The 25,128-nt window shown below is 42.1% G+C and overlaps 2 protein-coding genes across 4 annotated transcripts in view; one reads left to right on the plus strand and one right to left on the minus strand.

Annotated features, from left to right (window-relative positions):
* Nucleotides 1–491: 491 nt before the first annotated feature.
* Nucleotides 492–6,338, plus strand: FAM25A (family with sequence similarity 25 member A). Of its 3 annotated transcripts, none has more exons than XM_066243810.1 (4): nucleotides 492–629; nucleotides 1,824–1,886; nucleotides 4,045–4,278; nucleotides 5,493–6,338. In XM_066243810.1, the coding sequence occupies exons 1-4, from the start codon at nucleotides 557–559 to the stop codon at nucleotides 5,501–5,503; spliced, it is 381 nt and encodes a 126-aa protein (XP_066099907.1). In that variant the 5' UTR covers nucleotides 492–556; the 3' UTR covers nucleotides 5,504–6,338. The 3 variants fall into 3 exon arrangements, with proteins under 3 accessions (XP_066099907.1, XP_066099906.1, XP_066099908.1); XM_066243809.1 differs by having other exon boundaries at nucleotides 4,045–4,268; XM_066243811.1 differs by lacking the exons at nucleotides 4,045–4,278; nucleotides 5,493–6,338 and adding an exon at nucleotides 2,808–3,017.
* A 6,327-nt stretch (nucleotides 6,339–12,665) lies between these two features.
* Nucleotides 12,666–25,128, minus strand: part of GLUD1 (glutamate dehydrogenase 1) — a 51,892-nt gene continuing 39,429 nt past the window's right edge. Inside the window, exons 10-13 of the mRNA XM_066243537.1 lie at nucleotides 21,166–21,289; nucleotides 20,273–20,364; nucleotides 15,169–15,231; nucleotides 12,666–13,983 (exon numbers count right to left, since the gene is read on the minus strand). Of these exons, the coding sequence (XP_066099634.1) occupies nucleotides 13,864–13,983; nucleotides 15,169–15,231; nucleotides 20,273–20,364; nucleotides 21,166–21,289 (399 nt within the window). The 3' untranslated portion in view covers nucleotides 12,666–13,863. The remainder of the gene's footprint in view (nucleotides 13,984–15,168; nucleotides 15,232–20,272; nucleotides 20,365–21,165; nucleotides 21,290–25,128) is intronic.

The raw sequence follows: 25,128 nt of genomic DNA on the forward strand, positions 1-25,128 counted from the left end.
CTGAAGTTTTTGAGAATGGGGAATATAGTGACCTCCACTCCTCTGTTTTCTTCTTGACCTGAGGGATCACGCAGGTCCACAGGCCCACAGAATCCCCAAATCCATGACTAGGCTACCACGGGAACTAGGGACAGCAGGTGGGAGTCCTAGGCCTTGTCTGGCTATACCCCTGTGCCCAGGCTGTGCAGAATGTGACACTCAAGGGCCTGGCAGGGCTGCTGTCCCCAGGTATTTCTTATTCCACAGGACACTCTGGCCTCCTGCCTTGAACTGCCCCAGAACTGATCTTTTTATCTGACTTTGGTTTTATTCCCTGTCCCTGCCCCTCAGAAGGTCCCAGATTATAGGGTCCCAGAGGGGCAATGCCACAGCTAGAGTGCTAGGGTGGCCCCACCTGGGCTTTTCCTCCTGCCAACGCCTCTGCTGACTCACCGTCTGACCTCCTACTGCCGGGGTGAGGGCTGGTGCTCCAGAGCCAACCAGCCCTCAGAGGCATCTATAAAAGCCCTCTGCTCCAGGCCCAGCATCCTGCTGAGCTGTCACCTGTCACTGCACGATGTTGGGAGGCCTGGGGAAACTGGCTGCTGAGGGCCTGGCCCACCGCACTGAGAAGGCCACTGAGGAAGCTGGTAAGGACCAGAGACTCCTGTCCACATGGTCCATTCTCCACTGGCTGGGGGGGTTGGGGACTGATGGGGCCAGTCCCCACAGGTTTGAGGGCAGGCCTTGGCCCCATGAGGAGCTCTGGGCATTCAGTCCCAGGCTAGGATGAGGGCACAGGACAGAAGCTGAGGGCAGCTTGGGGTAGAGCCAGGAGGGGTCGGCTGCCCCAAGCAGCTCTCGTTCCATGTGGCTGAGGGCAGGAGGGAGGCCTATCAGAGGAAAGCCCTGGGGTGGGGCACTGGGTGAGTGGCTGGGGGCTTGAATCCTTCCCTCTGGAGACCTGGGAGCCCTTCTATATCCAAACAGTCCATTTTGAATAACCTATAAGAAAAAGGAAGATGGATTTTTATTTTTACCATAACTTTAAAGCTCCAAAGATTTCTCTGATTCTGTTCAAAATGAGCCCCTGGGGTTTGTATGAAGGACATTCTCAATGTCTTCAACTTTCCTAGAAGCCCATTTTGTGTGCATTCGGGGAGGCTAGTCCTGGTCCCACCTGTCTGATGCTTCAGTTTTTGTTCTTCTAAATGGCCGCAAATGCGTCTGTATGTCCTTGGCTGACTCTGGGCTGGTGGTGACCGCCCTGATGCCTCCTTACTGGCGCTCTGCGCTCTGCATTATTCCCATTCACAGAGGAGGCAACCCAGCAGCGATGGGGATTTAGAATCAAAACCAGTTCTTCCGACTCTAGATCTTCCAGTTCTAGTAGGCTACCACTAAAACTTGAAAACACTCCAAGGTAGGCAGAGAGTCCCCTCGCCACCCACACTGGAGGAATGGCTTTGGGGAACTGGTTTTGCTGGTGGAGACTTCTGGATCTGACATCCAGCCGTAGCCTCCATCTGGCTTGAGGCATGACAGCTACGCACCTGACAGGTATGGTGACCTGGAAGACAGGCTTGGCCTTGGCATCAGGCTCCTAGCTGGCAGGAGGGCTGCTCATTGGCATTCTGGCATGGAGTGCCCTGTGCCCTTGTCCGCCTCTCTCAGATTTTGACCCTGAGATGCAAGCTGGGAGTCCTTCTCTTGAACAGCAGCAGCATGTCCAGGCTGGGACAGCAACCCAGAGTTGCATCCAGGACACTCAGAGCTGTCTGAGCAATGCCCTGAGGAGCCACTTTGTACTGCACGCTCACTCTGGGCTTGTCTCATCTTTTCAGTTCATGCCGTGGAGGGTGTGGTAAAGGAGGTGGTCGAACACGCCAAGGAGGCTGGAGAGAAAGGTATGCCGAGGACAAGCACGGGGGAAAGGAGGGAAGCTGGGAGCTGGAGCAGCCTGTCCTTTGACTGACCAGGGCTAACCCTGACCCAAATGGTGCATGCTTTCAAATGGTATGTGGTTGCCTATTCAATGAGGCCATAGACCACACTTTCAGAAAGCAGGATCCAGCTAGGTAGCCCTCTCTGTGGAGTGTTAGGCGGCTATGTTACAGAAGACTATGTAGTGGCACGCTGTGACAAAACATTGAAGACATAAAATTATATATTTATATAAATACATAATTACACATACTATGTGTTATATATGTCTGTGTGCTAAGTATAGCTGTATAAAATGAATATGTATACCCCATTCCTTACAACAAAATGGAGTTCAGGTGAATCAAGAACTTAATATAAATACATGAAATTATTAAATTGTTAGAAGAGAGCACAGGAGAGTCTAGTATAATCTCAGAGAGGGGAGGGTCTTTATGTTTAAACCATGACAGAAAACCCAACAACCACAAAGGAAATTTTACACAAATTTGACAATATAATACTTCAAATTTTCCATAGTAAATTATAAACTAAGCCAAAAGAAAAACCACAAACTGAGGAACAGTATCTGTAGTAGAAATGATCACCCAATATAAAAATGATCAAAAGATATAAACAGAAAAATGCAATACGAGTAGGCAATACACCCATGAGCAGATGCTCAGTGTCACTCATGATTGGAGAAATAAATGCAAGTCATTTGGGAAACAAAGTTTGAACACATTCCTCCTGGAGCCCTGCTGCCCCCGTTCCACTGCGGCTCCCCCAGGGCACGATCAGGAAGACTGTCACACCCCCAGGCCACTCCAGGGGACAGCAGCTCAGCACATGGCTTGAAATGCTAATTTTGCTCACCAGACATTACTGCTCTTTCTTGCTGACAGCCATTGCTGACGCCTTCAAGAAGGCCCAGGAGAAAGGGGACAAAGTGGTAAAAGAAGTTACTGAGACGGTGACCAGCACGGTCACAAATGCTGTCACCCACGCAGCAGAAGGCCTGGGTAAACTGGGACAGTGAGCACGTCTGCCATCAGCAGACTCTTCCTGAATAAATAATAAATAAATTATCTCAATAAAAAGCTGTGACATATGTACACTGAATTCTGGATTTATTCCTGTTTGGATGGAAGTGCTGTCTATATCCTGTCACCTGTTGTCACACACTGACACCTGCTGTGGGTCAGCTAGGTCCCCTGATTGAGCAGATGTGCTGCTTTCCAGAGGCGGATTTAACAGCAAGCGCACTGGGTGCACCCTGGGCCTCAACTTCTGAAGGGCCCCACAAAACCCTAACTTTACATTTTTTTTTCTAATGACACCAAGTTTGATTTCATCTGTGCAATTTTAACATTAATAGTATTAAATATTTTTTATTTATTAAAAAATATGGTTAACAGGTATTTTTATTTTCTTCCTTTTTTTAAAGGGGCTTAATATTTTCTTCTGCGCCCGGGGCCTCAACCGACCTTAATCTGCCTCTGCTGCTTTCACATTAAGATGTCTCGTCTGGCAAGGACCTCTTTAAGAATTGTTAGAGCCTGTGCTACATTTCTTAGAAGATTATTTTCCCAGAAACCAGGTGTAGCTTTCAGATACCTCTGTGCTTCAGGAAACCCTGTGGGAGGACTATAATTCAGCTTACATATTCTTTGGGTTTTCCTGGAAATGTTCTTACAGGATTCAGGAAGATAGCAGATCAGCCTGACTGAGAGGTTAGCTGGACAGGGTCAGAGAGCTTGAGAGCCTTCATGTTCTGAGACAGAAGCTTTTCTGCTGGTCAGTCACAAAATCAGGTCAAGGAGGAAATGAGTCTCTGGCTTAGGTGTACTGAAGCCACTGTGAATCTCCCCTCCAACTCCTGTGTTAGGCCTAACTGGTGGTAGCGGGCAAGAGAGCCCGGCCTTCTCTCCCCCTGCCATGGGCAGGCAGCACCATGAAGGTTAAACAGATGTTTAAGCAGCGTTTAGCTGAATATTTGGATTTTTAAAAAGGAAATAGTTTGGAAAGATATGGTGTTACTTATCTGCCTTACTGAAAGTGAATTTGTTTTTAGCAGAAATGAAAAGGAAAGGTGTTTAAGTAACAAGTTAGTTGCTCACTACATTGCTGACTTTCTTTTAGAACAGGCTTCACAAGTTTCTGAAACCCAGGAATCGAAAGTCTTGACTTGGAACATCTACCACTGTCCAGCTAAATCTGCACCTTGTATCTTGGTTGGCTTTCTGCTGACTTTTGAATTTCTTCCATCCAAACCTACTCTCAAAAGGATGAGAGCATTGTCGATGGTAGTGAAAACTGGAACGCCCTCTTTGAATGGCAGTCCCTTACCAGACTTTATTCTTCAGGTGTGCACAGGTACATGCAGACGCCCACAGGGCAAACACACAGAAGCAGCATGTCTTGTCTGTAACAGCAAGGGATTGGAAACACCCAAAGTGTTAATCATAAATTGCTTGGATGGCAAGTTTTGCTCTGCTTATTAAGTTTGAGATACAATATAGAGATGACACACATACTTCTAATGTGTGTGTTATAATGCCTTAGTGTGTCTAGGGAATCTACCAACAGGGACGCATATGTATGAAATGGAGTACCCTATGGCTGTCAGGAAGAATGAGAAAATGCACCTATCTCAGATGGGAACATGTTAAATAATGAGATGTAAAATATGTATATAGAATAAGTTCTTTTTTACAAAGCAGACACATAATTGTATAAAAGAAAAAACTAGTACATATACATAGCAGACATATTAATAGTGCTTATCTCTGTGTGTCTGTGAGAATATGAGAAATCTTCATATTCTATATTACATATTTCCATGATGCTTGAATTTAAGAGAAAACCAATACAGATATATTTTTAAATGTGGTCATAAAGGCACCTACTATTTGGTTCAAGGTTATTACCTACTTAAGGGCTACTCAAAGTTTGCTGGTTTGCAAACTTTGTTACCACTGGCAATTAGTTAAGTAAAGAAACTGAGAGCATTTAGTACCTAGACATTGCTTGGACCTGCAGGGGTGAGATCAGTTGATCAATTCTTGTTGAACAGGGTATAGACCAGCTCAGGTCACTGAACTTGCTTGGCAAGTTGTACATGAATTAGTCACATGAAGTAGGACCACGTACAAAAAGAACCCCCAAACTGGTTCCTGCCCACAGTGATGGAGAAGCACTGCCCACGTTCCCTTAACCTCACTCTGCAATGTGCTGTTCTGGACTGACGTCTCATTTTCTTTTAACTGTGCGTGTTGTGCAATGCGGGGCATCGCATCAAACTCAGACTAACTCTCAACGTGATATAAAAAGGAATAAAAAGTGATGTCAGAGAAAATGGGGGAGGGAGGGCCCCCCAAAATTTTCTCCTCCATAAAAGTAGTGAGAAAACATGTAAAAATATAGTCAGAATGAACTTTATCATAACTCTGGAAATAAACCAGTTTGATGGCGATCAATGGAGCATTCATGTAAAACAAATTAAAAACAAACAAACACAATCTTGATAAGAATAGCAAGGTGTGTGATGTTTTTAACTTGTATTCTATTCTCATCTGCCCCTTCTCCAGCTCCCCTGTAGCCTGAAGCGTGGATCTACGGAGTTCCTTCAAAGCCTCATTCTTAGAGAATGGTCATTATTTGACCTGAGTCCTAGGAAGACCCCACTGCAAGGCTGTCCTGACTAGGAGCTCACCATTGCAGAAAACCATTTTTTTCTGGGCTGTCGGTCATGAAACATATAGAGGCAATTTTTTAAGTTGGTGGCCACATGAAGTGGTGAACAGCAGTTTGGGTAAACAGTAGGCTAACCAAAAAGTTTAAAAGGAAAAACTGGGAATAAAATGTTCAGAGTCTCTGAAAATTCCAATGTATTCCTGGAAATCGAGAAAACTGTGCACATGTGTGTGTAGGACTGTACACGTGCTCAGTAAAGACCTGAGAAGGCTCCAAGCACTGACCTCTGACTCACCTTGGGGCTTTGCACAAGCAAGAAGTGAAAACACAGGAAGAAATATTAACTGAGTATTGAAAGTGAGGCCCAACATGTGTAGAGTCCCTTGGCAAAGATGGGAGACTTACTAGTTCTAGGTTCTCAAAGAAATCTCTGTCTAGTCATTAGCTGACTAAGCAAATTGAGTAGAACTTTAGTGGCCACATATGACAACAAAAAGACAGACTTTAGAATTAGTTTAAAAAGGTCACTAAACAAACAGCAACAGCAAATCTGGGGGGAAGGATGTGGAGTCCGATTTCCAGAGTTGCTGCATTATGTTATTTAACATGCCCTGTTTTCAGCAAAACAAGTCACAAGATATGCAAGGAAAGAAATTATGACACATTTAAAGGGGGAAGGTGGAATTATGCCTGCAAAAGCCCAGAAATTGGACTAACTAGATAAAAACTTTAAATTAACTACAGAGTAGGGTTTATAATTATTTGGAAAATAATGCAATAATTAATAAATAATACAAGAATAAACTCTGTGTTTCATATACAACTGTAAATCTACTTTTCCCCACCTTGTGTTTTAAACATGTTTAAAGAGTTAAAGGAAAGCACATGAAAAGAATTAAAGGTAAAAAAAAAAAAGAATTAAAGGTAATATGGTAATATAAAATCAATAACAAATAGAAAATACGAATAAAAAGAAATTATAACCAAGAACAAAATAGATATTTTAGAATTACAAATACAACTGAAATTAAAAAATTCATTAGAGGAGTTCAACATTGGATTTAAGCAGGCATATGAAAGAATCAGTGAACTTCAAGAAAAATCAGATAAGATTATTCAACCCCTCCCTTACCCCACACCCTGCCCAGCTCAAGCCAGTGACCAATGCTGATAAGCCTGTGCTCAGAGCCAGAGACTTCAGGGCTTCCAAACAGCAACCTCAGCGTTCCAGGTCAACGCTTTATTGACTGTGCCACCGCTGGACAGACCCAAGTTTTTCTTTTCAATATTTTGGTTATTTGGGCCTATTGGCAGTTTCATATTAATTTTAGGATCAGCTATTCTATTTTTCCAAAAACGGTTATTGTACATTTTTGTTTAATTTTATTTAGAAAATTAAATTTGCCTGATCTGTGGTGGCATAGTAGATAAGGCATCGACCTGAAATGCTGAGGTCGCCAGTTCAAAACCTGGTCAAAGCACATTCTTGAGAAGCAACTGCTGCAAGTTGATGCTTCCTGCCCCCACCCCCGCCGCCCATATCTCTCTCTCACTCTCTCAAATCAATAAATAAAATCTTTTAAAAAAACTTTTAAAAATTATTAAAAAATGAAAATTAAATTTAATGGGGTGACATTGGTACAATGAGTATATAGGTTTTATGTAAACATTTCTATAGCATTTGAACTGATGATTATGTTGTGTGCCCATCACCCACAGTCAAATCATTTACCGTCACCGTGTATTGTCCCTTTACTCCCCTCCCCCCACCCCTTCCTCCTAATCCCGTTCTTTACAACCCCTCCCCTTAGAAACCACTTCACTTTTATCTATGTCCATGGGTCTCAGTTTAATATCCCACCTATGTGTGAAATCATGCAGTTCTTAGTTTTTTCTAATTTACTTATTTCACTCAGTATAATGTTCTTAAGGTTTATCCATGTTGTCATAAATGGCAATAATATGTCATCATTTGTTATGGCTGAGTAGTATCCCATTGTATATGTGCACATCTTCTTTATTCAGTCCTCTATTGAAGGAAAGTTTGGTTGTTTCCATGTCTTGGCCACTGTGAATAATGCTGTGATGAAATGGAGGTGCATGTGTCTCCACCATACTTTCTTCCATAATGGCTGTACCAGTTTACATTCCCACCAACAGTGAATGAGGGTTCCTTTTTCTCCACAGCCTCTCCAACATAGCTAATCTAACAGGTGTGAGGTGGTATCTCATTGTAGTTTTGATTTGTATTTCTCTAATAGCTAATGAAGATGAGCATCTTTTCATATATCTATTGGCCATTCTTTCTTTCTTTTTTTTATAATTTTTTTAAAGACTTTATTCAATTTTCAGAGAGGAGAGAGAGGGAAAGAGGGAGAGAGAGAGGAGGGGGAAGAGCAGGAAGTATCCACTCCCATATATGCCTTGACCAGGTAAGCCTGGGGTTTCAAACCGGCGACCTCAGTGTTCCAAATCTATGCTTTATCCCACTGTGCCACCACAGGTCAGGCCTATTGGCCATTCTTATGTATTCTTGGGAGAAGTTTCTGTTCAGGTCCTATCCCCATTTTTTAATTGTATCATTTGCTTGTTTGTTGCTGAGCTTTGTGAATTCTTTATATATTTTGGATATTAGGCCCTTATCAGAGCTGTTGTTTGTAAATATCATCTCCCATTTTTTGGCTGCCTTTTTGTTTTGTTGTTGGTTTCTTTTCTTTTTCTTTTTTTGCTGTGCAAAAGCTTTTTAGTCTGATATAGTCCCATTCATTTATGTTTGCCTTTACTTCCCTTGCTTTGGGGATCAAATTTATAAATTGTTTTCTATGGCCGTGGTCCATAACTGTAGTATCTATGTTTTCTTCTATGTAACTTGTTTCAAATCTTATTTTGGGCCTTTGTTCCATTTTGAATTAATTTTTGTGCAGGGGGACAAGGTGTAGTCAAGTTTCATTCTTTTATATGTGGCTTTCCAATTTTCCCAGCACCATTTACTGAAGAGGCTTTCTCTTCTCCATTGTGTGTTTTTGGCTCCTTTGTCGAAGATAATTTATCTCTATGTAGTTTTATTTCTGGGCACTCAATTCTGTTCCATTAGTCTATGTCTGGGTTTTGTTTTTTGGTTTTTGGTTTTTTTTGCCAATACCATGCTGTTTTGATTATTGTGGCTCTAGCATAATACCTCCAGCTTCATTATTTTTTCTCAGGATTGTTTTGGCTATTCTGGGATTTTTATGGTTCCATATAAACCTGGTGATTTTTTGTTTCCTTCCTTTAAAAAATGACATTGGGATTGTGTGCGTGTCTGTTAGCTGTAGTTTTGTAAATGCCAATTATTGTTTAGAAAGTACCTTCTATTCCTGAGGTTTTATTGTGAAAGGATCTTGAATTTTGTCAAATACTTTTTTGCACATCTATGGTGATTATGTGCTTGTTTCCCCCCTTCATTCTATTAATGGGGTATGTTATATTGATTGATTTTATGTTGAAGCACCCTTGCGTTGCTGGGATAAATCCGACCTGGTCATGATGTATTATACTTACATGCTGTTGGATTCTGGCAGTGGGTTTATGTCTATATTCATAAGGAATATAGTTCCTTTTCTTGTGATATTTCCTTTTCTTGTGATGCCTTTGTCTGGCCGTGGTATCAGGGTAATACTGGCCTCATAGGTAGTGTTATGAAGTGTCCCTTCATCTTCTCTTTGAAAGAGTTGAATAAGGTTGGTGTTAATTCCTTAAATATTTGTTAGGATTAATCAGAACTGTGTGACTTTGGATTGGCTAAAAGTTCTCGGATGACACCCAAATCATAGTAACCAAAGACAAATTGGACTCTATCAAAATGACTTTGTGTCAAAGGACATCATCAAGACAAGCAACAAGACAAACCAACAGATCGAGAAAATATATTTGCAAATCATCTGATGAGTCATAGATCCAGACTAAGCCTCACAACTCAAGTAATAACTGAATTAAAAATGGGCAAAGAGTTTGACTAGAATAAAAACATTTAAAATTGTTGGAAGTGGTTGCCTCTGGGGAGTAGAAAATCGTGAGGTGGGCATATGAATTAGAGGGGACAGTTATTGTTCACAGTAAGAACCAATTGGCTCTATACCAGTAATTTTTAATAGGGAGTGATTAAGCCCCTCAGGGGATATTTGGCTATCTGAACATTAAAATACTTTTTTTTTTTTTTGTATTTTTCTGAAGCTGGAAACGGGGAGAGACAGTCAGACAGACTCCCGCATGCACCCGACCGGGATCCACCCGGCATGCCCACCAGGGGGCGACGCTCTGCCCATCAGGGGGCGATGCTCTGCCCCTCCGGGGGGTCGCTCTGCCGCGACCAGAGCCACTCTAGCGCCTGGGGCAGAGGCCAAGGAGCCATCCCCAGCGCCCGGGCCATCTTTGCTCCAATGGAGCCTTGGCTGCGGGAGGGGAAGAGAGAGGAAGGAGGGGGTGGGTGGAGAAGCAGATGGGCGTTTCTCCTGTGTGCCCTGGCCAGGAATCGAACCTGGGTCCCCCACACGCCAGGCCGACGCTCTACCGCTGAGCCAACCGGCCAGGGCCTAAAATACTTTTTAAAATTATTTTTTCTCGCCTGACCAGGGGTGGCGCAGTGGATGGAGCGTCGGACTGGGATGTGGAGGACCCAGGTTCAAGACCCTGAGGTTGCCGGCTTGAGCGCAGGCTCATCTGGTTTGAGCAAAAGCTCACCAGCTTGAACCCAAAGTCGCTGGCTCCAGCACAGGGTTAATCGGTCTGCTGAAGGCCCGCGGTCAGGGCACATATGAGAAAGCAATCGATGAACAACTAAGGTGTTGCAACACGCAACGAAAAACTAATGATTGATGCTTCTCATCTCTCTCCGTTCCTGTCTGTCTGCTCCTGTCTATCCCTCTCTCTGATTCACTGTCTCTGTAAAAAATAAAAAATTATTTTTTTCTCAATTACAATTGACATTCAATATTCTTATATTTGTTTCAGGTAGACAACCCTGTGGTTAGACAATTCTATAATTTACAAAGTGATCCCCTGGCATTTCCTGTACTCATCTGGCACCATTTATAGTTATTACAGTACTATTGACTGTAATTCCTATGCCATACTTAACCGAATACATTTTTTTAATTTTATTTTTTATTTATTCATTTTTAAAAATTTTTTTTATTTATTCATTTTAGAGAGGAGGGGGAGAGAGAGAGAGAGAGAAAGGGGAGGAGCAGGAAGCATCATATTTATTCATTTTTAGAGAGGAGAGAGAGAGACAGAGGGAGAGAGAGGAAAGATAGAGAGAAGGGGGGAGGAGCTAGAAGCATCAACTCCCATATGTGCCTTGACCAGGCAAGCCCAGGGTTTCGAACCGGCGACCTCAGCATTTCCAGGTCGACGCTTTATCCACTGCGCCACCACAGGTCAGGCTAAATATATTTTTGATGATCACAACTAAGGGGTGCTAAACATCCTACAATACACAGGACAGTCCCAAAAATAGGGTTATCTGGTCCAAAATGTCAACAGTGCTGAGCGGACTTAATAGAATGAGGTTAAGAAACTGTTTATGTGTAAACTTTGATAGGAAAACAAACACAAAGAAGCCAATATATTTGAAAAAAATTAAAAAGCAGGCCCTGGCCAGTTGGCTCAGTGGTGAAACGTTGGCCTGGTGTGCAGGAGTCCCGGGTTCAATTCCCGGCCAGGGCACACAGGAGAAGCGCCCATCTGCTTCTCCACCCCTCCCTCTCTCCTTCCTCTGTCTCTCTCTTCCCCTCCTGCAGCCAAGACTCCATTGGAGCAAAGATGGCCCGGGCGCTGAGGATGGCTCCATGGCCTCTGCCTCAGGTGCTAGAATGGCTCTGGTTGCAACAGAGCATCACTCCCTGGTGGGTGTGCTGCGTGGATCCCGGTCCGGCGCATGCGAGAGTCTGTCTGACTGCTTCCCCGTTTCCAACTTCAGAAATTTATATTAAAAAAAAAAAAATTTTAAAAAGCAAACAAAATTCTTCTGCAGAGGTTTACTGTGCAAGGTTCACAGACGCTGCTTACCATCTGCACCAGCTTTGGCTGCCTGAATGCGCAGCAGGGCTAACAAAGCCTGCCAGCGGACTTCAGGGAAGGTAAAGCTTGTCAGTTAAGGTGCTAGGCTTTTTTTTTTTTTTTTTTTAAGTAAACCACCAACCCTACTAATTGAGTTGCCAGAAGCACTGCTTTAAAAAAAAAAGGCAAACTTTTATTTATTTCCCTAAGTTTTATTTATCAGGGTAAAACACATTCTAGTATAGGGTTCATGAGTCAACAGTTAAGTAACTGACCAGTTTTCTAACTTAAAGCTTCAGGAAACAAATTTGATACTAGTGCTACCCTGATTTCTATAGCTAGCATGGGCATAACCACTTTCCCAACATTACCATCAATGAAACATTGTTTATCAAATCTTTAAAAAAAATCAGAACTACTTCCAGTGTGTTAGCCAAAGGTCAATACTAGAGCTACCATCCTGCTTATCACAAGACCTGGACGACCTGCCCAGCCAGTATGGCTCTCTCCTGAAACCTGTTTTCTCGTCACCTGTCCCCTTACAGTGCAGCCAGACGCCAGCAGTGGGAAGGGCTCCCTCTCCACGGGCTCACTTACCTACCCTCTAGTCAGGACAAAACAGAGCCCAACTGAAAGTTATGTTCCAGATTTGGCAGCCAAATAACTGGTGGAATCAGGTCTAGAACCCATCTGTGCTGTGATAGTACTCTGTCTTAAATTGATATATTCTGTGGCTAAATGATTAAAAACAAAACCCCAATCAATGAAACTTTCCTTCATTGGAAAAAGGCGGTAAAAAAATTACTTATTATCAGCTTTAAGCATAGAAATTCTTCCCCAATAGCCATTTATACTGTTCAACAGAATGAAACATAAAAGAATTCAAGAATAAAATTTGGCTGCTCACAAGATAGTGGAAAGTAATGTTATACAGGTGGTTGTTAAAGAAGTTTCAGAAACCCAATTGTATTTTTACCATCTACTAAAGGAGACACTATTCAATATATAAACAGAAAAGAAACATAAGCTTTGGAAAAGGTAGACTTTTAATAACTGCTATTATCACCAGGTTAAGTCATGCAGTTACAAAATAGTTAAAAATTTCTGAAAGTATATTATTGTTAAAAAAAAAGAAAAAAAGCTCATTCTTGCATAAATAATATCTAGCACTTCATTGGGATACTGCTCTCCCAGAGGCCCTGGCAAACACAGCACTCAAGCCCAGGCTGTTTCCAGACCACTGTTCGTGAAGCCGAGCGTGGAGCACGCGGCTCCGAGTGCGAACACAGAGTCCGGGGGAGCTGGCCCACTTCTGGCAATGCTGAGCCGCCAGCCAGGCTCCAGAGAGGGAGCCCAAATGGGGTTTTTGTTTTTTTTTTCTACTGGGAAAATCTATTGGATTTTCAAAACAGTTAATTAACATGATGAGGAGGTGACTGTATCCTTTGGACTACATAACTCTGGTTGGTCTTAACAAAAATAGCCTCCGTCATCTGCTAGTCAATGATCTATATGAAGACAACTTAATTCTCCACTGGGCTTTTTGTTTTGCTGGACAATGTATTATTGATAAGCTATAAATGATACTGTTTTATGTTATAAAAATACAAGCTTTTTTCATTATGTTTATAGGCATTCACTGCTTGAGTCAGAGTTAGGCTTATTAAGTGATTAAAGGCAATTTTATTACAGCAGCATGTAGTTATTTTATTCTAAAAGAATAAAATGCATAAAGAGAAACAGCTTTTATTTGTTTGCAATCTGTAAAATTGAGTTCTTTGATATAAAATACCAATAACTCATTTAAGGACCATGCTACCTTCTGAAAATGTCACATACCTGCTTCTTAAACGTGTCAAAGTTACAGCACTGTCCAGAGCTGAAGAACAAGCAACTGCTTGCTCTTGGACGATAAGTGCTTTACTGGCCACGGCTCTGACTGTTGGGAAGCCACCAGGGAGCAAGGCAGTGCAGCCAGACAGAAGGGAGTTTTTATTTAAAGGCAAAATACCCAAATGTGTCTCTGGTATTCCTTTCAGCTTTGTACATGATTCCCTAACCTTAATTTCTTTTTTAAAGGGCTGATTTGGATCTACTTTTTGAGAATGGTGTCCATTATCTAAATGAGTAATGACAGAAAGAGATCTCTGTGGTTACATGTAAACTTGTGATAGGCCTATAGATAAAGAGGTGAAGGGGGTGGTGAAGCAGTCAGCTACAGTCCATCTATGTGAAGGTCACGCCGGCTTCATTGTACACTTTAAAGACTTTCTCAATGGCATTGACGTAGGCAGCTGTCCTCAGGTCCAAACCCAGGTTATATTTCATGGCTGTGCGCATGATTTGCTGAAACAAAGCAGAAAAAACAGTGAAGGCCACCCCAAATCAAGCAGCCAGGCCATGAACACACAAGGCACACACGGGTCTGGTACAGGTTACCTGTCACCATTTCTGTGCAGGACGTGGGCCACCAGAGAGAAACTACTTAGGCAATGGAATAATCTCTACTCAGGAAGGACTAATTCTCTGGAATTAAACAAACTGCTATCTAGGCAGTAGTAAGAAGTTGCTCTTTAGAATTTTAGGTGTGTGCTGTCTTTGTCCTTTAGACACCCTGTTATTGGGAGTGAATTCATTTGATATACTTTTTGATAATTTAAAATAAGAATGGGGCGAGAAAAATGTTCTGGAGTTGGTAGTGACGGCTATATTGCTGTGTGAGTATGCTCGAGGCTGCTAAATTTTATACTGTAGGAGGATAAATTTATGGTATGTTCATTAGAGCTAAAAAATTAACAGCAAACACTACTACCTTCTCCTTATTAAAAAATTTTCCCCCATTGATTTGAGAGAAAGAGAGTAAGGAGGGAGACAGAGCGAGAGAAGCACCAACTCGTTGTCCCACTTAGTTGTGCACTATTGGTTGCTTCTGATATGTGCCCTGATCGGGGATCAAACCTGCAACCGCGGCACACCAGGACAGTGTTTATCCACTGACCCGCCTAGCCAGGGCCAACATTACCTTCTTAATATCTGTTTGTGCGATTTCAACTTAAAGCCAAGGGCATATTATCTGAACTCAAGAAAAAATTAGAAAAACTGGTCTTAAGCTATGTTTAAGCCCTTGAAATAAGGATCAAGTGTCAAAACCCTTTTATTTATATCAAATTCTGTAGTGAGGTCCAACCTCCTGTAGCTCTAATGGAGTGTGCCCTGAGCTGCTGTCCGCTCTGGCTGACTACTTGCTATTTAGCTAACTGCCAAGCATCACTCCCTCCTCTCTTGGCATTATTCTTTATTTCCATAAGCCTGACACACACTGAAGACCCTGAAAACACTGCTCATTATTGAAGACGGAAAAAGCATAGGTTTTGCTACACAAACAAGGAACATGTAAACAGACTGCTGTTTTCCATTGCTGCATGCGGAGTCACCATCTGTGCTTACGCACACACAAGCTGGTGGCTGAGATGACACAGTCGGCTGCCCTTTGTGTCACTTGCAGAAACAGAAGAGCATGTGCACACGTACCCTGGCTGAGCGCTCCATGGTGTAAGCTAAACCAGAGTGTACAATGTCTTTCTCAGAAGCCCCCTGTTAAGAAAAAGAACATACATTTAATAAAACTACACAAACAGCCAGACAGAATTGTAGATATGCCTAATTTCTGTATAATACCACCATACCTAATTAGCTACTTGCATTTTAGCCATAAATTTCTTTTCATTATATTTGGCAACAAATATTCATGAAATAAGATCTTAACATGGAAAACTGATGAACACAGAAAAGTATGAAACAGGAGACATGAGGACTGTAGGGAGACCAGCCACGGGCCCCCACTGAGGTGCAGGTGCACCACCACAACATGCTACTAATGTCACAGTGCACTCGCCTCTAGTCCCCCACCCAGCAGGCACATGGTCAGGCACCGAATGCACCCGCTTACCTCCAACAGTAACTCTGGGAAGGATCCTGACTCTCTATTCAGCAGTGTCACCAACTTTAAAGCTGGACTAATGTTAGCAGCTCTAATTAACCCCCTAATTCTACTGATGAGGAAACTATCAACCAGAGAAGTTAGCCAAGTTCATGAACAGCTATGTTCATAGCTGGGGTATAGATAGCCCAAGGCCTTCAACTCCAGCCAGCTCATCTTGTTCTTATGCCAATTATCTCTGTAAGACAATTTGTTTCAATAGATTCCTCTATTTCATTTGTGTTTTGAAATGCTTTCTAGAAATTTAGGGCAATCAACTATCACCACCATTCCTAATATGACATAAAGAGCTATCAAACACATATCCTGATATGCCAGATAAAAACTTTAAAATTGTCACCAATAACACTTACCTATGCTGAACTTCATCTAATTAACACTATTCAATTAGGAAGGTATATTTCTATAACATTTGAATTAACTAAGAAACATCTGGGTTAAACTTTATTTTGTCCTACTAAGTTAAAAAATCTTGCTTTACAGGTGAAATACTGCTGTTTTTTTACTCAATCATTCATCCACCAAAACATTTACTGAGTACCTACTATGTGCCAGGCACTCTTCTAGGAACTGAAGACACAGCAGAAGACAAGATAAAGAAAGTTCTCTGTTCTCATGGAGTTTGTATTCTAGTGGAAAGAGACAGTATATACTTCGACTTGAAACCATGAGGCTGAGTGAGATCACTAAAATTTTGAATTTAGACGAAACTGGTTCAGGGACCAAGTCCTTTCAGTATTAAATGAGTGGAGAGCAGGCAAGGACAAGCAAAAGGCAATGAGAAGGAATGGCTAGTGACGCAGAAAGAAAATCAGAAGAATGTGGGCAGGTGGAGGAAGATGACTGAGACACGACCACTGGGCTCGCTGGTGCTGGCGTCACTGGTCATCTGGGTGAGAACAGCTTCGGAGTGACAGGCATAAGAGTAGATTCGAGTACAGAAGAACTGGACACAGAGTATATACAACTGTTAAGGACATTTGCTATAAGGAAAATAAAAATGGCAAGACTGGGCTGAAGAAGTGGGGTTAAGATTTCTCTACCCTGAATATGAACAGACACTTCTCCCAGGAAGAAATACAAATGGCCAGCAGATATATGAAAAGATGCTCATCTTCTTTAGCTATTAGAGAAATGCAAATCAAAACTGCAATGAGATACCACCTCACACCTGTTCGATTAGCTATTATTAGAAAGACAGGTAATAGCAAATGTTGGAGAGGCTGTGGAGAAAAAGGAACCCTCATACACTGTTGGTGGGAATGTAAAGTAGTACAACTATTATGGAAGAAAGTATGGTGGTTCCTCAAAAAACTGAAAATAGAACTACCTTATGACCCAGCAATCCCTCTACTGGGTATATACCCCCAAAACTCAGAAACATTGATACGTAAAGACACACGCAGCCCCATGTTTATTGCAGCATTGTTCACAGTGGCCAGGACATGGAAACAACCAAAAAGCCCGTCAATAGATGACTGGATAAAGAAGATGTGGCACATATACACTATGGAATACTACTCAGCCATAAGAAATGATGACATTGGAACATTTAAAGCAAAATGGTGGGATCTTGATAACATGATACGAAGCAAAATAAGTAAATCAGAAAAAACCAGGAACTGCATTATTCCATACGTAGGTGGGACATAAAAGTGAAACTAAGAGACATTGATAAGAGTGTGGTGGTTACAGGGGGGAGGGGGGAATGGGAGAGGGAAAGGGGGAGGGGGAGGGGCACAAAGAAAACAAGATAGAAGGTGACAGAGGACAATCTGACTTTGGGTGATGGGTATGCAACATAATTGAAAGACAGGATAACCTGGACTTGTTATCTTTGAATATATGTATCCTGATTTATTGATATCACCCCATTAAAAAAATAAAATTATTATAAAAAAAAAGAAAGATTTCTCTACCCTTTAAGACAGCATTTGGTACACTGAAAACAGGCCATCCAATGCCTAGAACAAGACTTGGGCTTAGATAGAGAGTTGCTCTCTAACAAGAGGTGGTGACACAAGACAGGGTACAGATACCACAAGCTGGGTACATAGGCAAGTCTCTGGCTGCTTGAATCTTCTCTGTGAACACATACCACATCACGAGCTGGCACGCAGGAGAGAGGAGAAAGTGTGATGTTCATCAAGGAGAATGAGAAAAGAAATGGACGGGGAAGCAGCACTGCCGGGCAGCTCTAGGAGCCCCTTCAGGTTAGGTGGGGTCTGAAGGCAGCAGGCTTCCAGGTACGGCGGTGTGAGCCGACACGGCCGAGGCCTGGACTTTACCAGTATTAGCAAGGGGGTGAAGCAAAACTCGACTGGGCAGTCACTGTGATCATGGAGCGTGGAGTTCAAGTTAGACAAGGAGAGAGCTGAAGACACAGAGCGGTGATGAGTAACAGCGAAATGATGGTAGGGTTCATGACACAGGTCCTGGAAGGGCTAGAACATGGCTGGGGAAGAAATGGAAAGAACTGATTTTTCAACAGACACTTTACTACAAGACTCCTACAATATGTAAGAAATGAGAGACAGCACTAGACTCTAAAATTAGAAGCACTGAAAGCATTTGAAAATTAGGAGACCAATACATTGGACAACGGCTACAATAAAAGGATAAAAAGGGAGTCACCACAGCTGTTTTCCTAACTGGCTTCCTCCTTCTGAATTCCCTCTGAAGGTTCCATCAGAGCGAGTGGCATGTGTTGGACTTGGGGTGACCACTGGGAGGAGCAAGAAGCGCACTAAGGAGCAGCACTGGTCCTGCCAGGGCCTGGAAGCACGCATGACACGGGCACCTTCAGGGAGGCCGCAGAGATGCAGCCATCCTAAGCAAAGACAGGGTCAGGGCATTTCCGAAAGAGGGACCAGGACTGCTAGAAATGGCTCTGGCTCAGGGGAAGAGGAAGACTCACTTAAGGGAAGTCAGTACCTAGCAAGACAAAAGCATCTTCTTTAAAACAAAACCCTTAAAAAAAATAAATAAAACCCTTACCTTCTCCCCATGTTTCAAGGTAGTCCAGTGATTTTCAACTGGTGCGCCACAAGAATTTTTATTGTTATTTCTTAAAGAAATGTTAAAAAAATGCAATACCTATTTATTTAGTCAGGGACACTGACCTTTTCCCTCTTAGATCGTCAAATAAAAAAATGACAAGAGCCAGCACAACAATAGCCGTCCAGTATGAATGAATCAAAATTATACCTATATTTTGTGGTCAGATTGGCAAAAAATATATTTTTTGGTGTGCTGCAGAATTTTAGTAACTCCGTAGTTTATATGTGCTATGAGATGAAAAAGGTTGAAAATCATGGATATCATTTTAAATTATGTTCCATGACTGAATATTTCATAAGAGAATATAACAGCCATTTTCCTGCTGTGTGTGTGTGTGTGTGTGTGTGTGTGTGTGTGTATGACAGTTAAATCAAACCTAATTTTAAAAGCTGACTGTAAACAGTTCCAGTACATCATCATGCATGGAGGCACTCCTCTCTCTGAGAATTACTTTCTTAGGATAAATTTCCATAGGAGATGTGATTATGTCAGAGCAAAACTCAATTTTTCCAAAGAGCTATACCGATCTGCACTGTTATCAGAATATAGGTACAACTGTGTCACCACAGACACAGGGAGTATGAGATCCACAAATTATTTCTGCTAGTTTATTACATTAAAGAAACCTTATTTTGGCCCTGGCCGGTTGGCTCAACGGTAGAGCGTCGGCCTGGCGTGCGGGGGACCCGGGTTCGATTCCCGGCCAGGGCACATAGGAGAAGTGCCCATTTGCTTCTCCACCCCTCCCCCTCCTTCTTCTCTGTCTCTCTCTTCCCCTCCAGCAGCCGAGGCTCCATTGGAGCAAAGATGGCCCAGGCGCTGGGGATGGCTCCTTGGCCTCTGCCCCAGGCTCTAGAGTGGCTCTGGTCGCGGCAGAGCGACGCCCCGGAGGGGCAGAGCATCGCCCCCTGGTGGGCAGAGCGTCGCCCCTGGTGGGCGTGCCAGGTGGATCCCGGTCTGACTGTCTCTCCCCATTTCCAGCTTCAGAAAAATACAAAAAAAAAAAAAGAAACCTTATTTTAATTTGAATTTCTTAAACAACAGGGTAAACATTTTTTCTAGGCCTGTCTCCTCTTTGTTTCCATGCCTTCTGCCATTTACTGGTGAGGGTGCTCTGTTTGTGAGGTACATGCACTAGTAATATACCCTGTCAATAGCTAATTAACATAAAAACCCTTTCCAATCTGTTTCAATTCTCGACTTGTATCCAAATAGCAATTCCAGTTTTTCATATAGTTCTATCTAATGTTTAATTTTCATTTCTTTTTATTTCTCAGAAGCTTTTTAAAAGAGTTAAAATGCACAATAATTCTTTACAATGACATTCGAATCACTTGTTGAGTTGTCTGTATGGCAAAAGTACCACAAGCAGAGAGAACCATTAGTTACCCATTTTGAACTAGGATTCTTACTCCATTTTTAGGATGTAATGAAAGAGGAAGGTAGAGAGCACCTATAAGTCATCTAATGACTATCATGTTGACTACAGCCTGTCCTGTCCATTCCACCCACTTGACCTGAGTCTAAAGAGAGCAGGCAGTGTGTGTAAAATGTAACTGTCACAAGCACACTCACCGATATCCTGTCTTGGAACTCTGCTGTGGGCACAACAGGAATAGTTCCACCGTGCTTTCCGAATTTTCTTTCCAAACTCTCTTGGACAGACACTATGAAAAGCCAAGCGATAAGACATTGCTAGCAGATAAAAATATAAAGTAGACCCAAAAGTTATCCCAAACTACATATATCCACAACCCCAAAACTATGAGTATTAGAGACCTTCAACACTAATGACATGAAAGGGTTAACCATTTCAAAGGAATACAGCACTCTGCCAAATTCCTCTATAATGTGAATTTAGGTCACTGCTCGGTTTCCATAACAGCCATCACCAGGGCTTTTTCTTGGCTCTTTAGAAAAGAAAGCACGGAGGGAAAGGAACGGAAACAGGGCTCACTTCACCCAGAGTCTTATGAGCCAGTAAAAGAGCTCAGTTGGAGGTTTTGTTCTTAGTTCAGTTTGATGAAAATTCTACTGTTAACTCTGGATCCTACACCAAAGAAAAGCAGTATTCCCTTCAGAAGACTAAAACACTGTCAACACTAAAGAGGTTTTTACTAAAAGCAGCCAGAGGCAGAAATGGAACACGCATCAACACAAGTCCCCAGGTAAAAGGATACTCTTTCTATTACTAACTTGTAGATCATGTTCTTGGAACATTATAACACAGAACAAACATTTGAATAGAAATATATTTGAGAGAGTTAATATATTGATTACCCATTGAATAACTATATATTTTTGACCTAAGACTCTTGAGACAGAATAATATAATGTTCTGTACTGAAATGAATTTAAATTCTTTAGGATCACCAAAAGAAAACTAGTCTTCTTAATTTTAAGCTTTTCCCAGCCTTCAAGATGGTCCAAAAGATTATTTTTTGGAGAACAGGATCATCAGCACTTACTGAGCAAGTGGTAGTTAGAATCCCTTTCATATTTGAAGGTCAGACGGCCATAGCTGACATGGTTGAGGTTCTTCAGCCACTCAAAGTAAGACACTGTCACTCCTCCAGCGTTCAAGTAGAGATCCTATACACAAAGTGAGACAGGAAGACACCACAGATATGGGAAAATGGTTTTAAGTAAAAGCTTACAATAAACGTAAGAGCTCAATTTTAATATCAAAGGACATTAAGCTTCAAACTTTCCAAATGTATCTTAAATACTATTAGGAATTTCACACTTAAATTGAACAAACTCCCTTTCCAATTCATCTGAGGTTTTTTCCATTTAGAAAAAAAAATATTTTTTTGTATATTAATCAAGCATTTAATCAGCTTTGGTTAGAGCCTCTTCTCCACCTAAAGTTTTCAGACAAAACTGCTGCCCACTATAATGCACTGGGCCATCTACAGGTGGCCCAGAATAGTATTCCCTCTCCCACCACCCAAGGGCTGTCTATTTCTGTGAAATTGTAATTTTAAAAAATGTTTTCCATTGATTTGAGAGAGGAAGGGGGAAAAAGGGGAGAGGAGAGAGGGGGAGAAAGGGAGAGAAAAAGAGAGAGAGAAGCATCAAATAATGTTGTTTTACTCAGTTGTTCCACTTTAGTTGTACACTCACTGATTGCCTCTTGCATGTGCCCTGAGGGAGGACTGAACCTGCGACCTGTGCAAGCTGCATGATGCTTGTATCTACTGAGCCACCCGGCTAGGGCCATCAAACTAATTTTTCAAGTGCTTTCAGCAAAGGGATTCTTCAAAATGCACCGTAAGTCCACACTAACTTCTAATTTTCAGTACCCTTTTGGCAGAGACCCCATGCTTATTCCACTGAAGAACCAAACACATGTTCCTTTCTGAGTCAAGCAGCAGGGATATTTGAAATGCATAAGGTTAGGAATTATAAAAAAATCTTCAATTTTAAGTTACAATAGTATATATTTCCACCACAATTTACATTTATATAATTAGGTTCTTAAATGGGCTAAATATATACATACTTAAGAATCAATTATGGTGAGAGAGAAGGTGGCGACGAAGTAGGAGGACATCCCGCCTCCCACCTCCCAGAACCAAAGTGGATTACAACTTAAGAACAGTCATCTTAAAAGACCAACTTTGGACTTAACTAAGAGGAATCTATAACCAAGGATCACCGAAGAAATCACACTGAGCTGGTAGAAAGGGCGGAGATGCAGAAAGGGCCACCCCGCTCCCAGGAGCGAGCGGCGGCCCGCAGGGACTCTCGCAGCAGGGTGCATTGCCAGAGAGTTGTGGGTCCTGAGCCCCAGGACTAGAGGAGGCATACAGACAATATTTAGCTGAAAGAAGAGCCGAGTTACTGTTTGCTAGAAAGAGACAGAACTCGGCCTGGCCTGTGGTGGCACAGTGGATAAAGTGTCAACCTGGAATGCTGAGGTTGCTGGTTCGAAGTCATGGGCTTGTCTGGTCAAGGCACATATGGGAGTAGATGCTTCCTGTTCCTCCCCCCTTTCTCTCTCTCTCTCTCTTTCTCTTCTCTAAAGTAAATAAATAAAATCTTAAAAAAAAGAGACAGAACTCTCAAACAACAGGCTCCTTCTAAAGGGACCGTGCAGAAAACCTCGTTCACAGCCACTTAGCCAGGGCTCCGGGAAAGGGGAGTGCTGAGAGGAATGGAGTTGTGAGAGGAGAGTGTTAATCTTGGAGGCACATAAAGTGACACTGTGGGGGACAGCCACCCTAACACCTGTGCTGAGTCACTCCCCAAATCTCAAGTGGCCATTTTTCCTGGGAGAAGCAACACCAGCAAAGGGAAGCAATTACCCCACCTACCAGAGGCTCTCCTGCTTGTCAGAGCAAAGAGTCACTTAGAAGCAGGGGGTGTGTCAGGGACACAGGTTTTGAATGCTGAGGTCTGAGCTACACCACCCTGCCACACTGCTGGGTACTCGCCGAAGGGCGGCGCCCATGTGCCGGTGGTGGTGGGCCAGTGCCAGTGGTGCCTGGGGAAACACAGAGGCTTCACCAACTGGCCAAGAGTAGATAAAAGCCAGCCTAGAGTGCAGCTGATACTCACAATGGCACCTGGGCCCAGCAGAGGCAGCCACAAATTCTGGATCACCTGTAGCTCCAAGAAGGTTGCTACAGGTCAGTCATAGGCAGTGACCCCCACTAATCTGCACCAGGTTCTGGCCAGGGAGGTCCAGGGCTGGCACATCTGGTGGCCAGATATGGAGAGTATCAGCTCAGGACTTAACAACCCTTGTTACAGTAGTACCTTAATAAAGGGCTCTTCATACCCGACCTAGCTAAGGCATAGAAAATGCCAACTCAAATAGCAAAAAGAACAGTAGCAGCAGACAAGTAGCCCATAGAGGATTACAAACAACAGTTGATGGCAACCCAAGAGAATCTAGAAACAACACAACTGGAAACTGGAGGCAGATAATACCAACCAACCCTATACTCAGCTAGATACACAAAAAGCACACCCAAAGGAGGAGTCTGTACACAGATAAAATGGGAAGACAGGGAAATGCAATCCAAATGAATCAATAAGAGAAATCCCCAAGAAAAAGAACTGAATGAGATAGAAATAACCAAGATATCAGATGCAGAGTTTAAAATAATGATTGTTAGGATGCTCAAGGATCTTAGAGCAACAATGGACGAACATAACTAGCACCTAAAAAAAGAGACAGCAAGCATAAAAAAGGACATTGAAATCATAAAAAAGAGTTAGAAATGACAAATATAATATCAGAAATGAAGACTACACTAGAAAGAATTAACAGCAGGCAGGATGAAGCAGAGGACTGAATCAGCAATTTAGAGGACAAGATAAACAAAAGCATGGAAGCAGAACAGCAAAAAGAAAAGAGGCTCAAAAAAGTCTGAGGAAACTCTAAGAGAGCTCTGTGACAACAGAAGAGAAACAACATCAGCATCATAGGGGTTCCTGAAAGAGAAGAGAAAGAACAGGGATAGAGAACCTGATTGAAAAAATCATAGCTGAAAACTTCCCTAAACTGATGAAGGAAAAAGTCACAAGTTAAAGAAGCACAGAGTCCCATTAAAGAGGAACTCAAAGAGGCTACAAGACACATCATAATTAAAATACCAAAGTTAAGAGACAAAGAAAGAATACTAAAAGCTGCAAGAGAAAAGCAGTTAATTACCTACAAAGGAGCCCCTATAAGGATGACATCCAACTTTTCAACAGAAATACTTGAGGCCAGAAGGGAATGGCAAGAAATATTCAAAGTAATGCAGAACAAGAACCTATAACCCAAACTTCTTTATCCAGCAAGACTATTGTTTAAAATTGAAGGAGAAATAAAAAGCTTTCCAGACAAAGAAAAACTCAAGGAATTCATTACAACCAAATCAATGTTGCAAGAAATGTTAAGGGGGTTGTTGTAAACAGAACAAAAATAAAAAAAAAGAATCTAGAAAAAGAGGAATGTAAATTTAAAGAGTAAAATGGCAATAAACAAATACATTTCAATAATCTTAACCGTAAACGAATTAAATGCTCTAATCAAAAGACATAGGGTAGCTGCATGGATAAGAAAACAGGACCCATATATATGCTGTCTACAGAAGACCCACCTCAAAACAAAAGATATACATAGACTAAAAGTGAAGGGATGGAAAAAATATTTCATGAAAATGGAATTGAAAAGACTGCTGGGGTAGGAATACTTATATCTGACAAAATAGTTTAAAACAAAGGCTATGGTAAGGGATAAAGAAAGTCACTATATAATGATAAAGGGAGCAATCCAACAGAAATATATAACCATTATAAGTATCTATGCGCCTAATATAGGAGCACCTAAATTTATAAAGCACATCTTGATGGACATAAAGGGCGAGATAAACAGCAATACTATAATTATAGGGGATTTTAATACTTCACTAACATCAATAAATAGATTCTCA

This window comes from Saccopteryx bilineata, chromosome 9 (assembly GCF_036850765.1).
Source record: "Saccopteryx bilineata isolate mSacBil1 chromosome 9, mSacBil1_pri_phased_curated, whole genome shotgun sequence".
Lineage (NCBI taxonomy): Eukaryota > Metazoa > Chordata > Mammalia > Chiroptera > Emballonuridae > Saccopteryx > Saccopteryx bilineata.

Coding starts and splice junctions, on each gene's coding strand:
- FAM25A (XM_066243809.1), top strand. CDS start 557: ATGTTGGGAGGCCTGGGGAAACTGGCTGCTGAGGGCCTGGCCCACCGC. Junction 1,887..4,044: donor CAAGGAGGCTGGAGAGAAAG/GTATGCCGAGGA, acceptor ACTTTCTTTTAG/AACAGGCTTCACAAGTTTCT. Junction 4,269..5,492: donor TACCAGACTTTATTCTTCAG/GTGTGCACAGGT, acceptor CCCCTTCTCCAG/CTCCCCTGTAGCCTGAAGCG.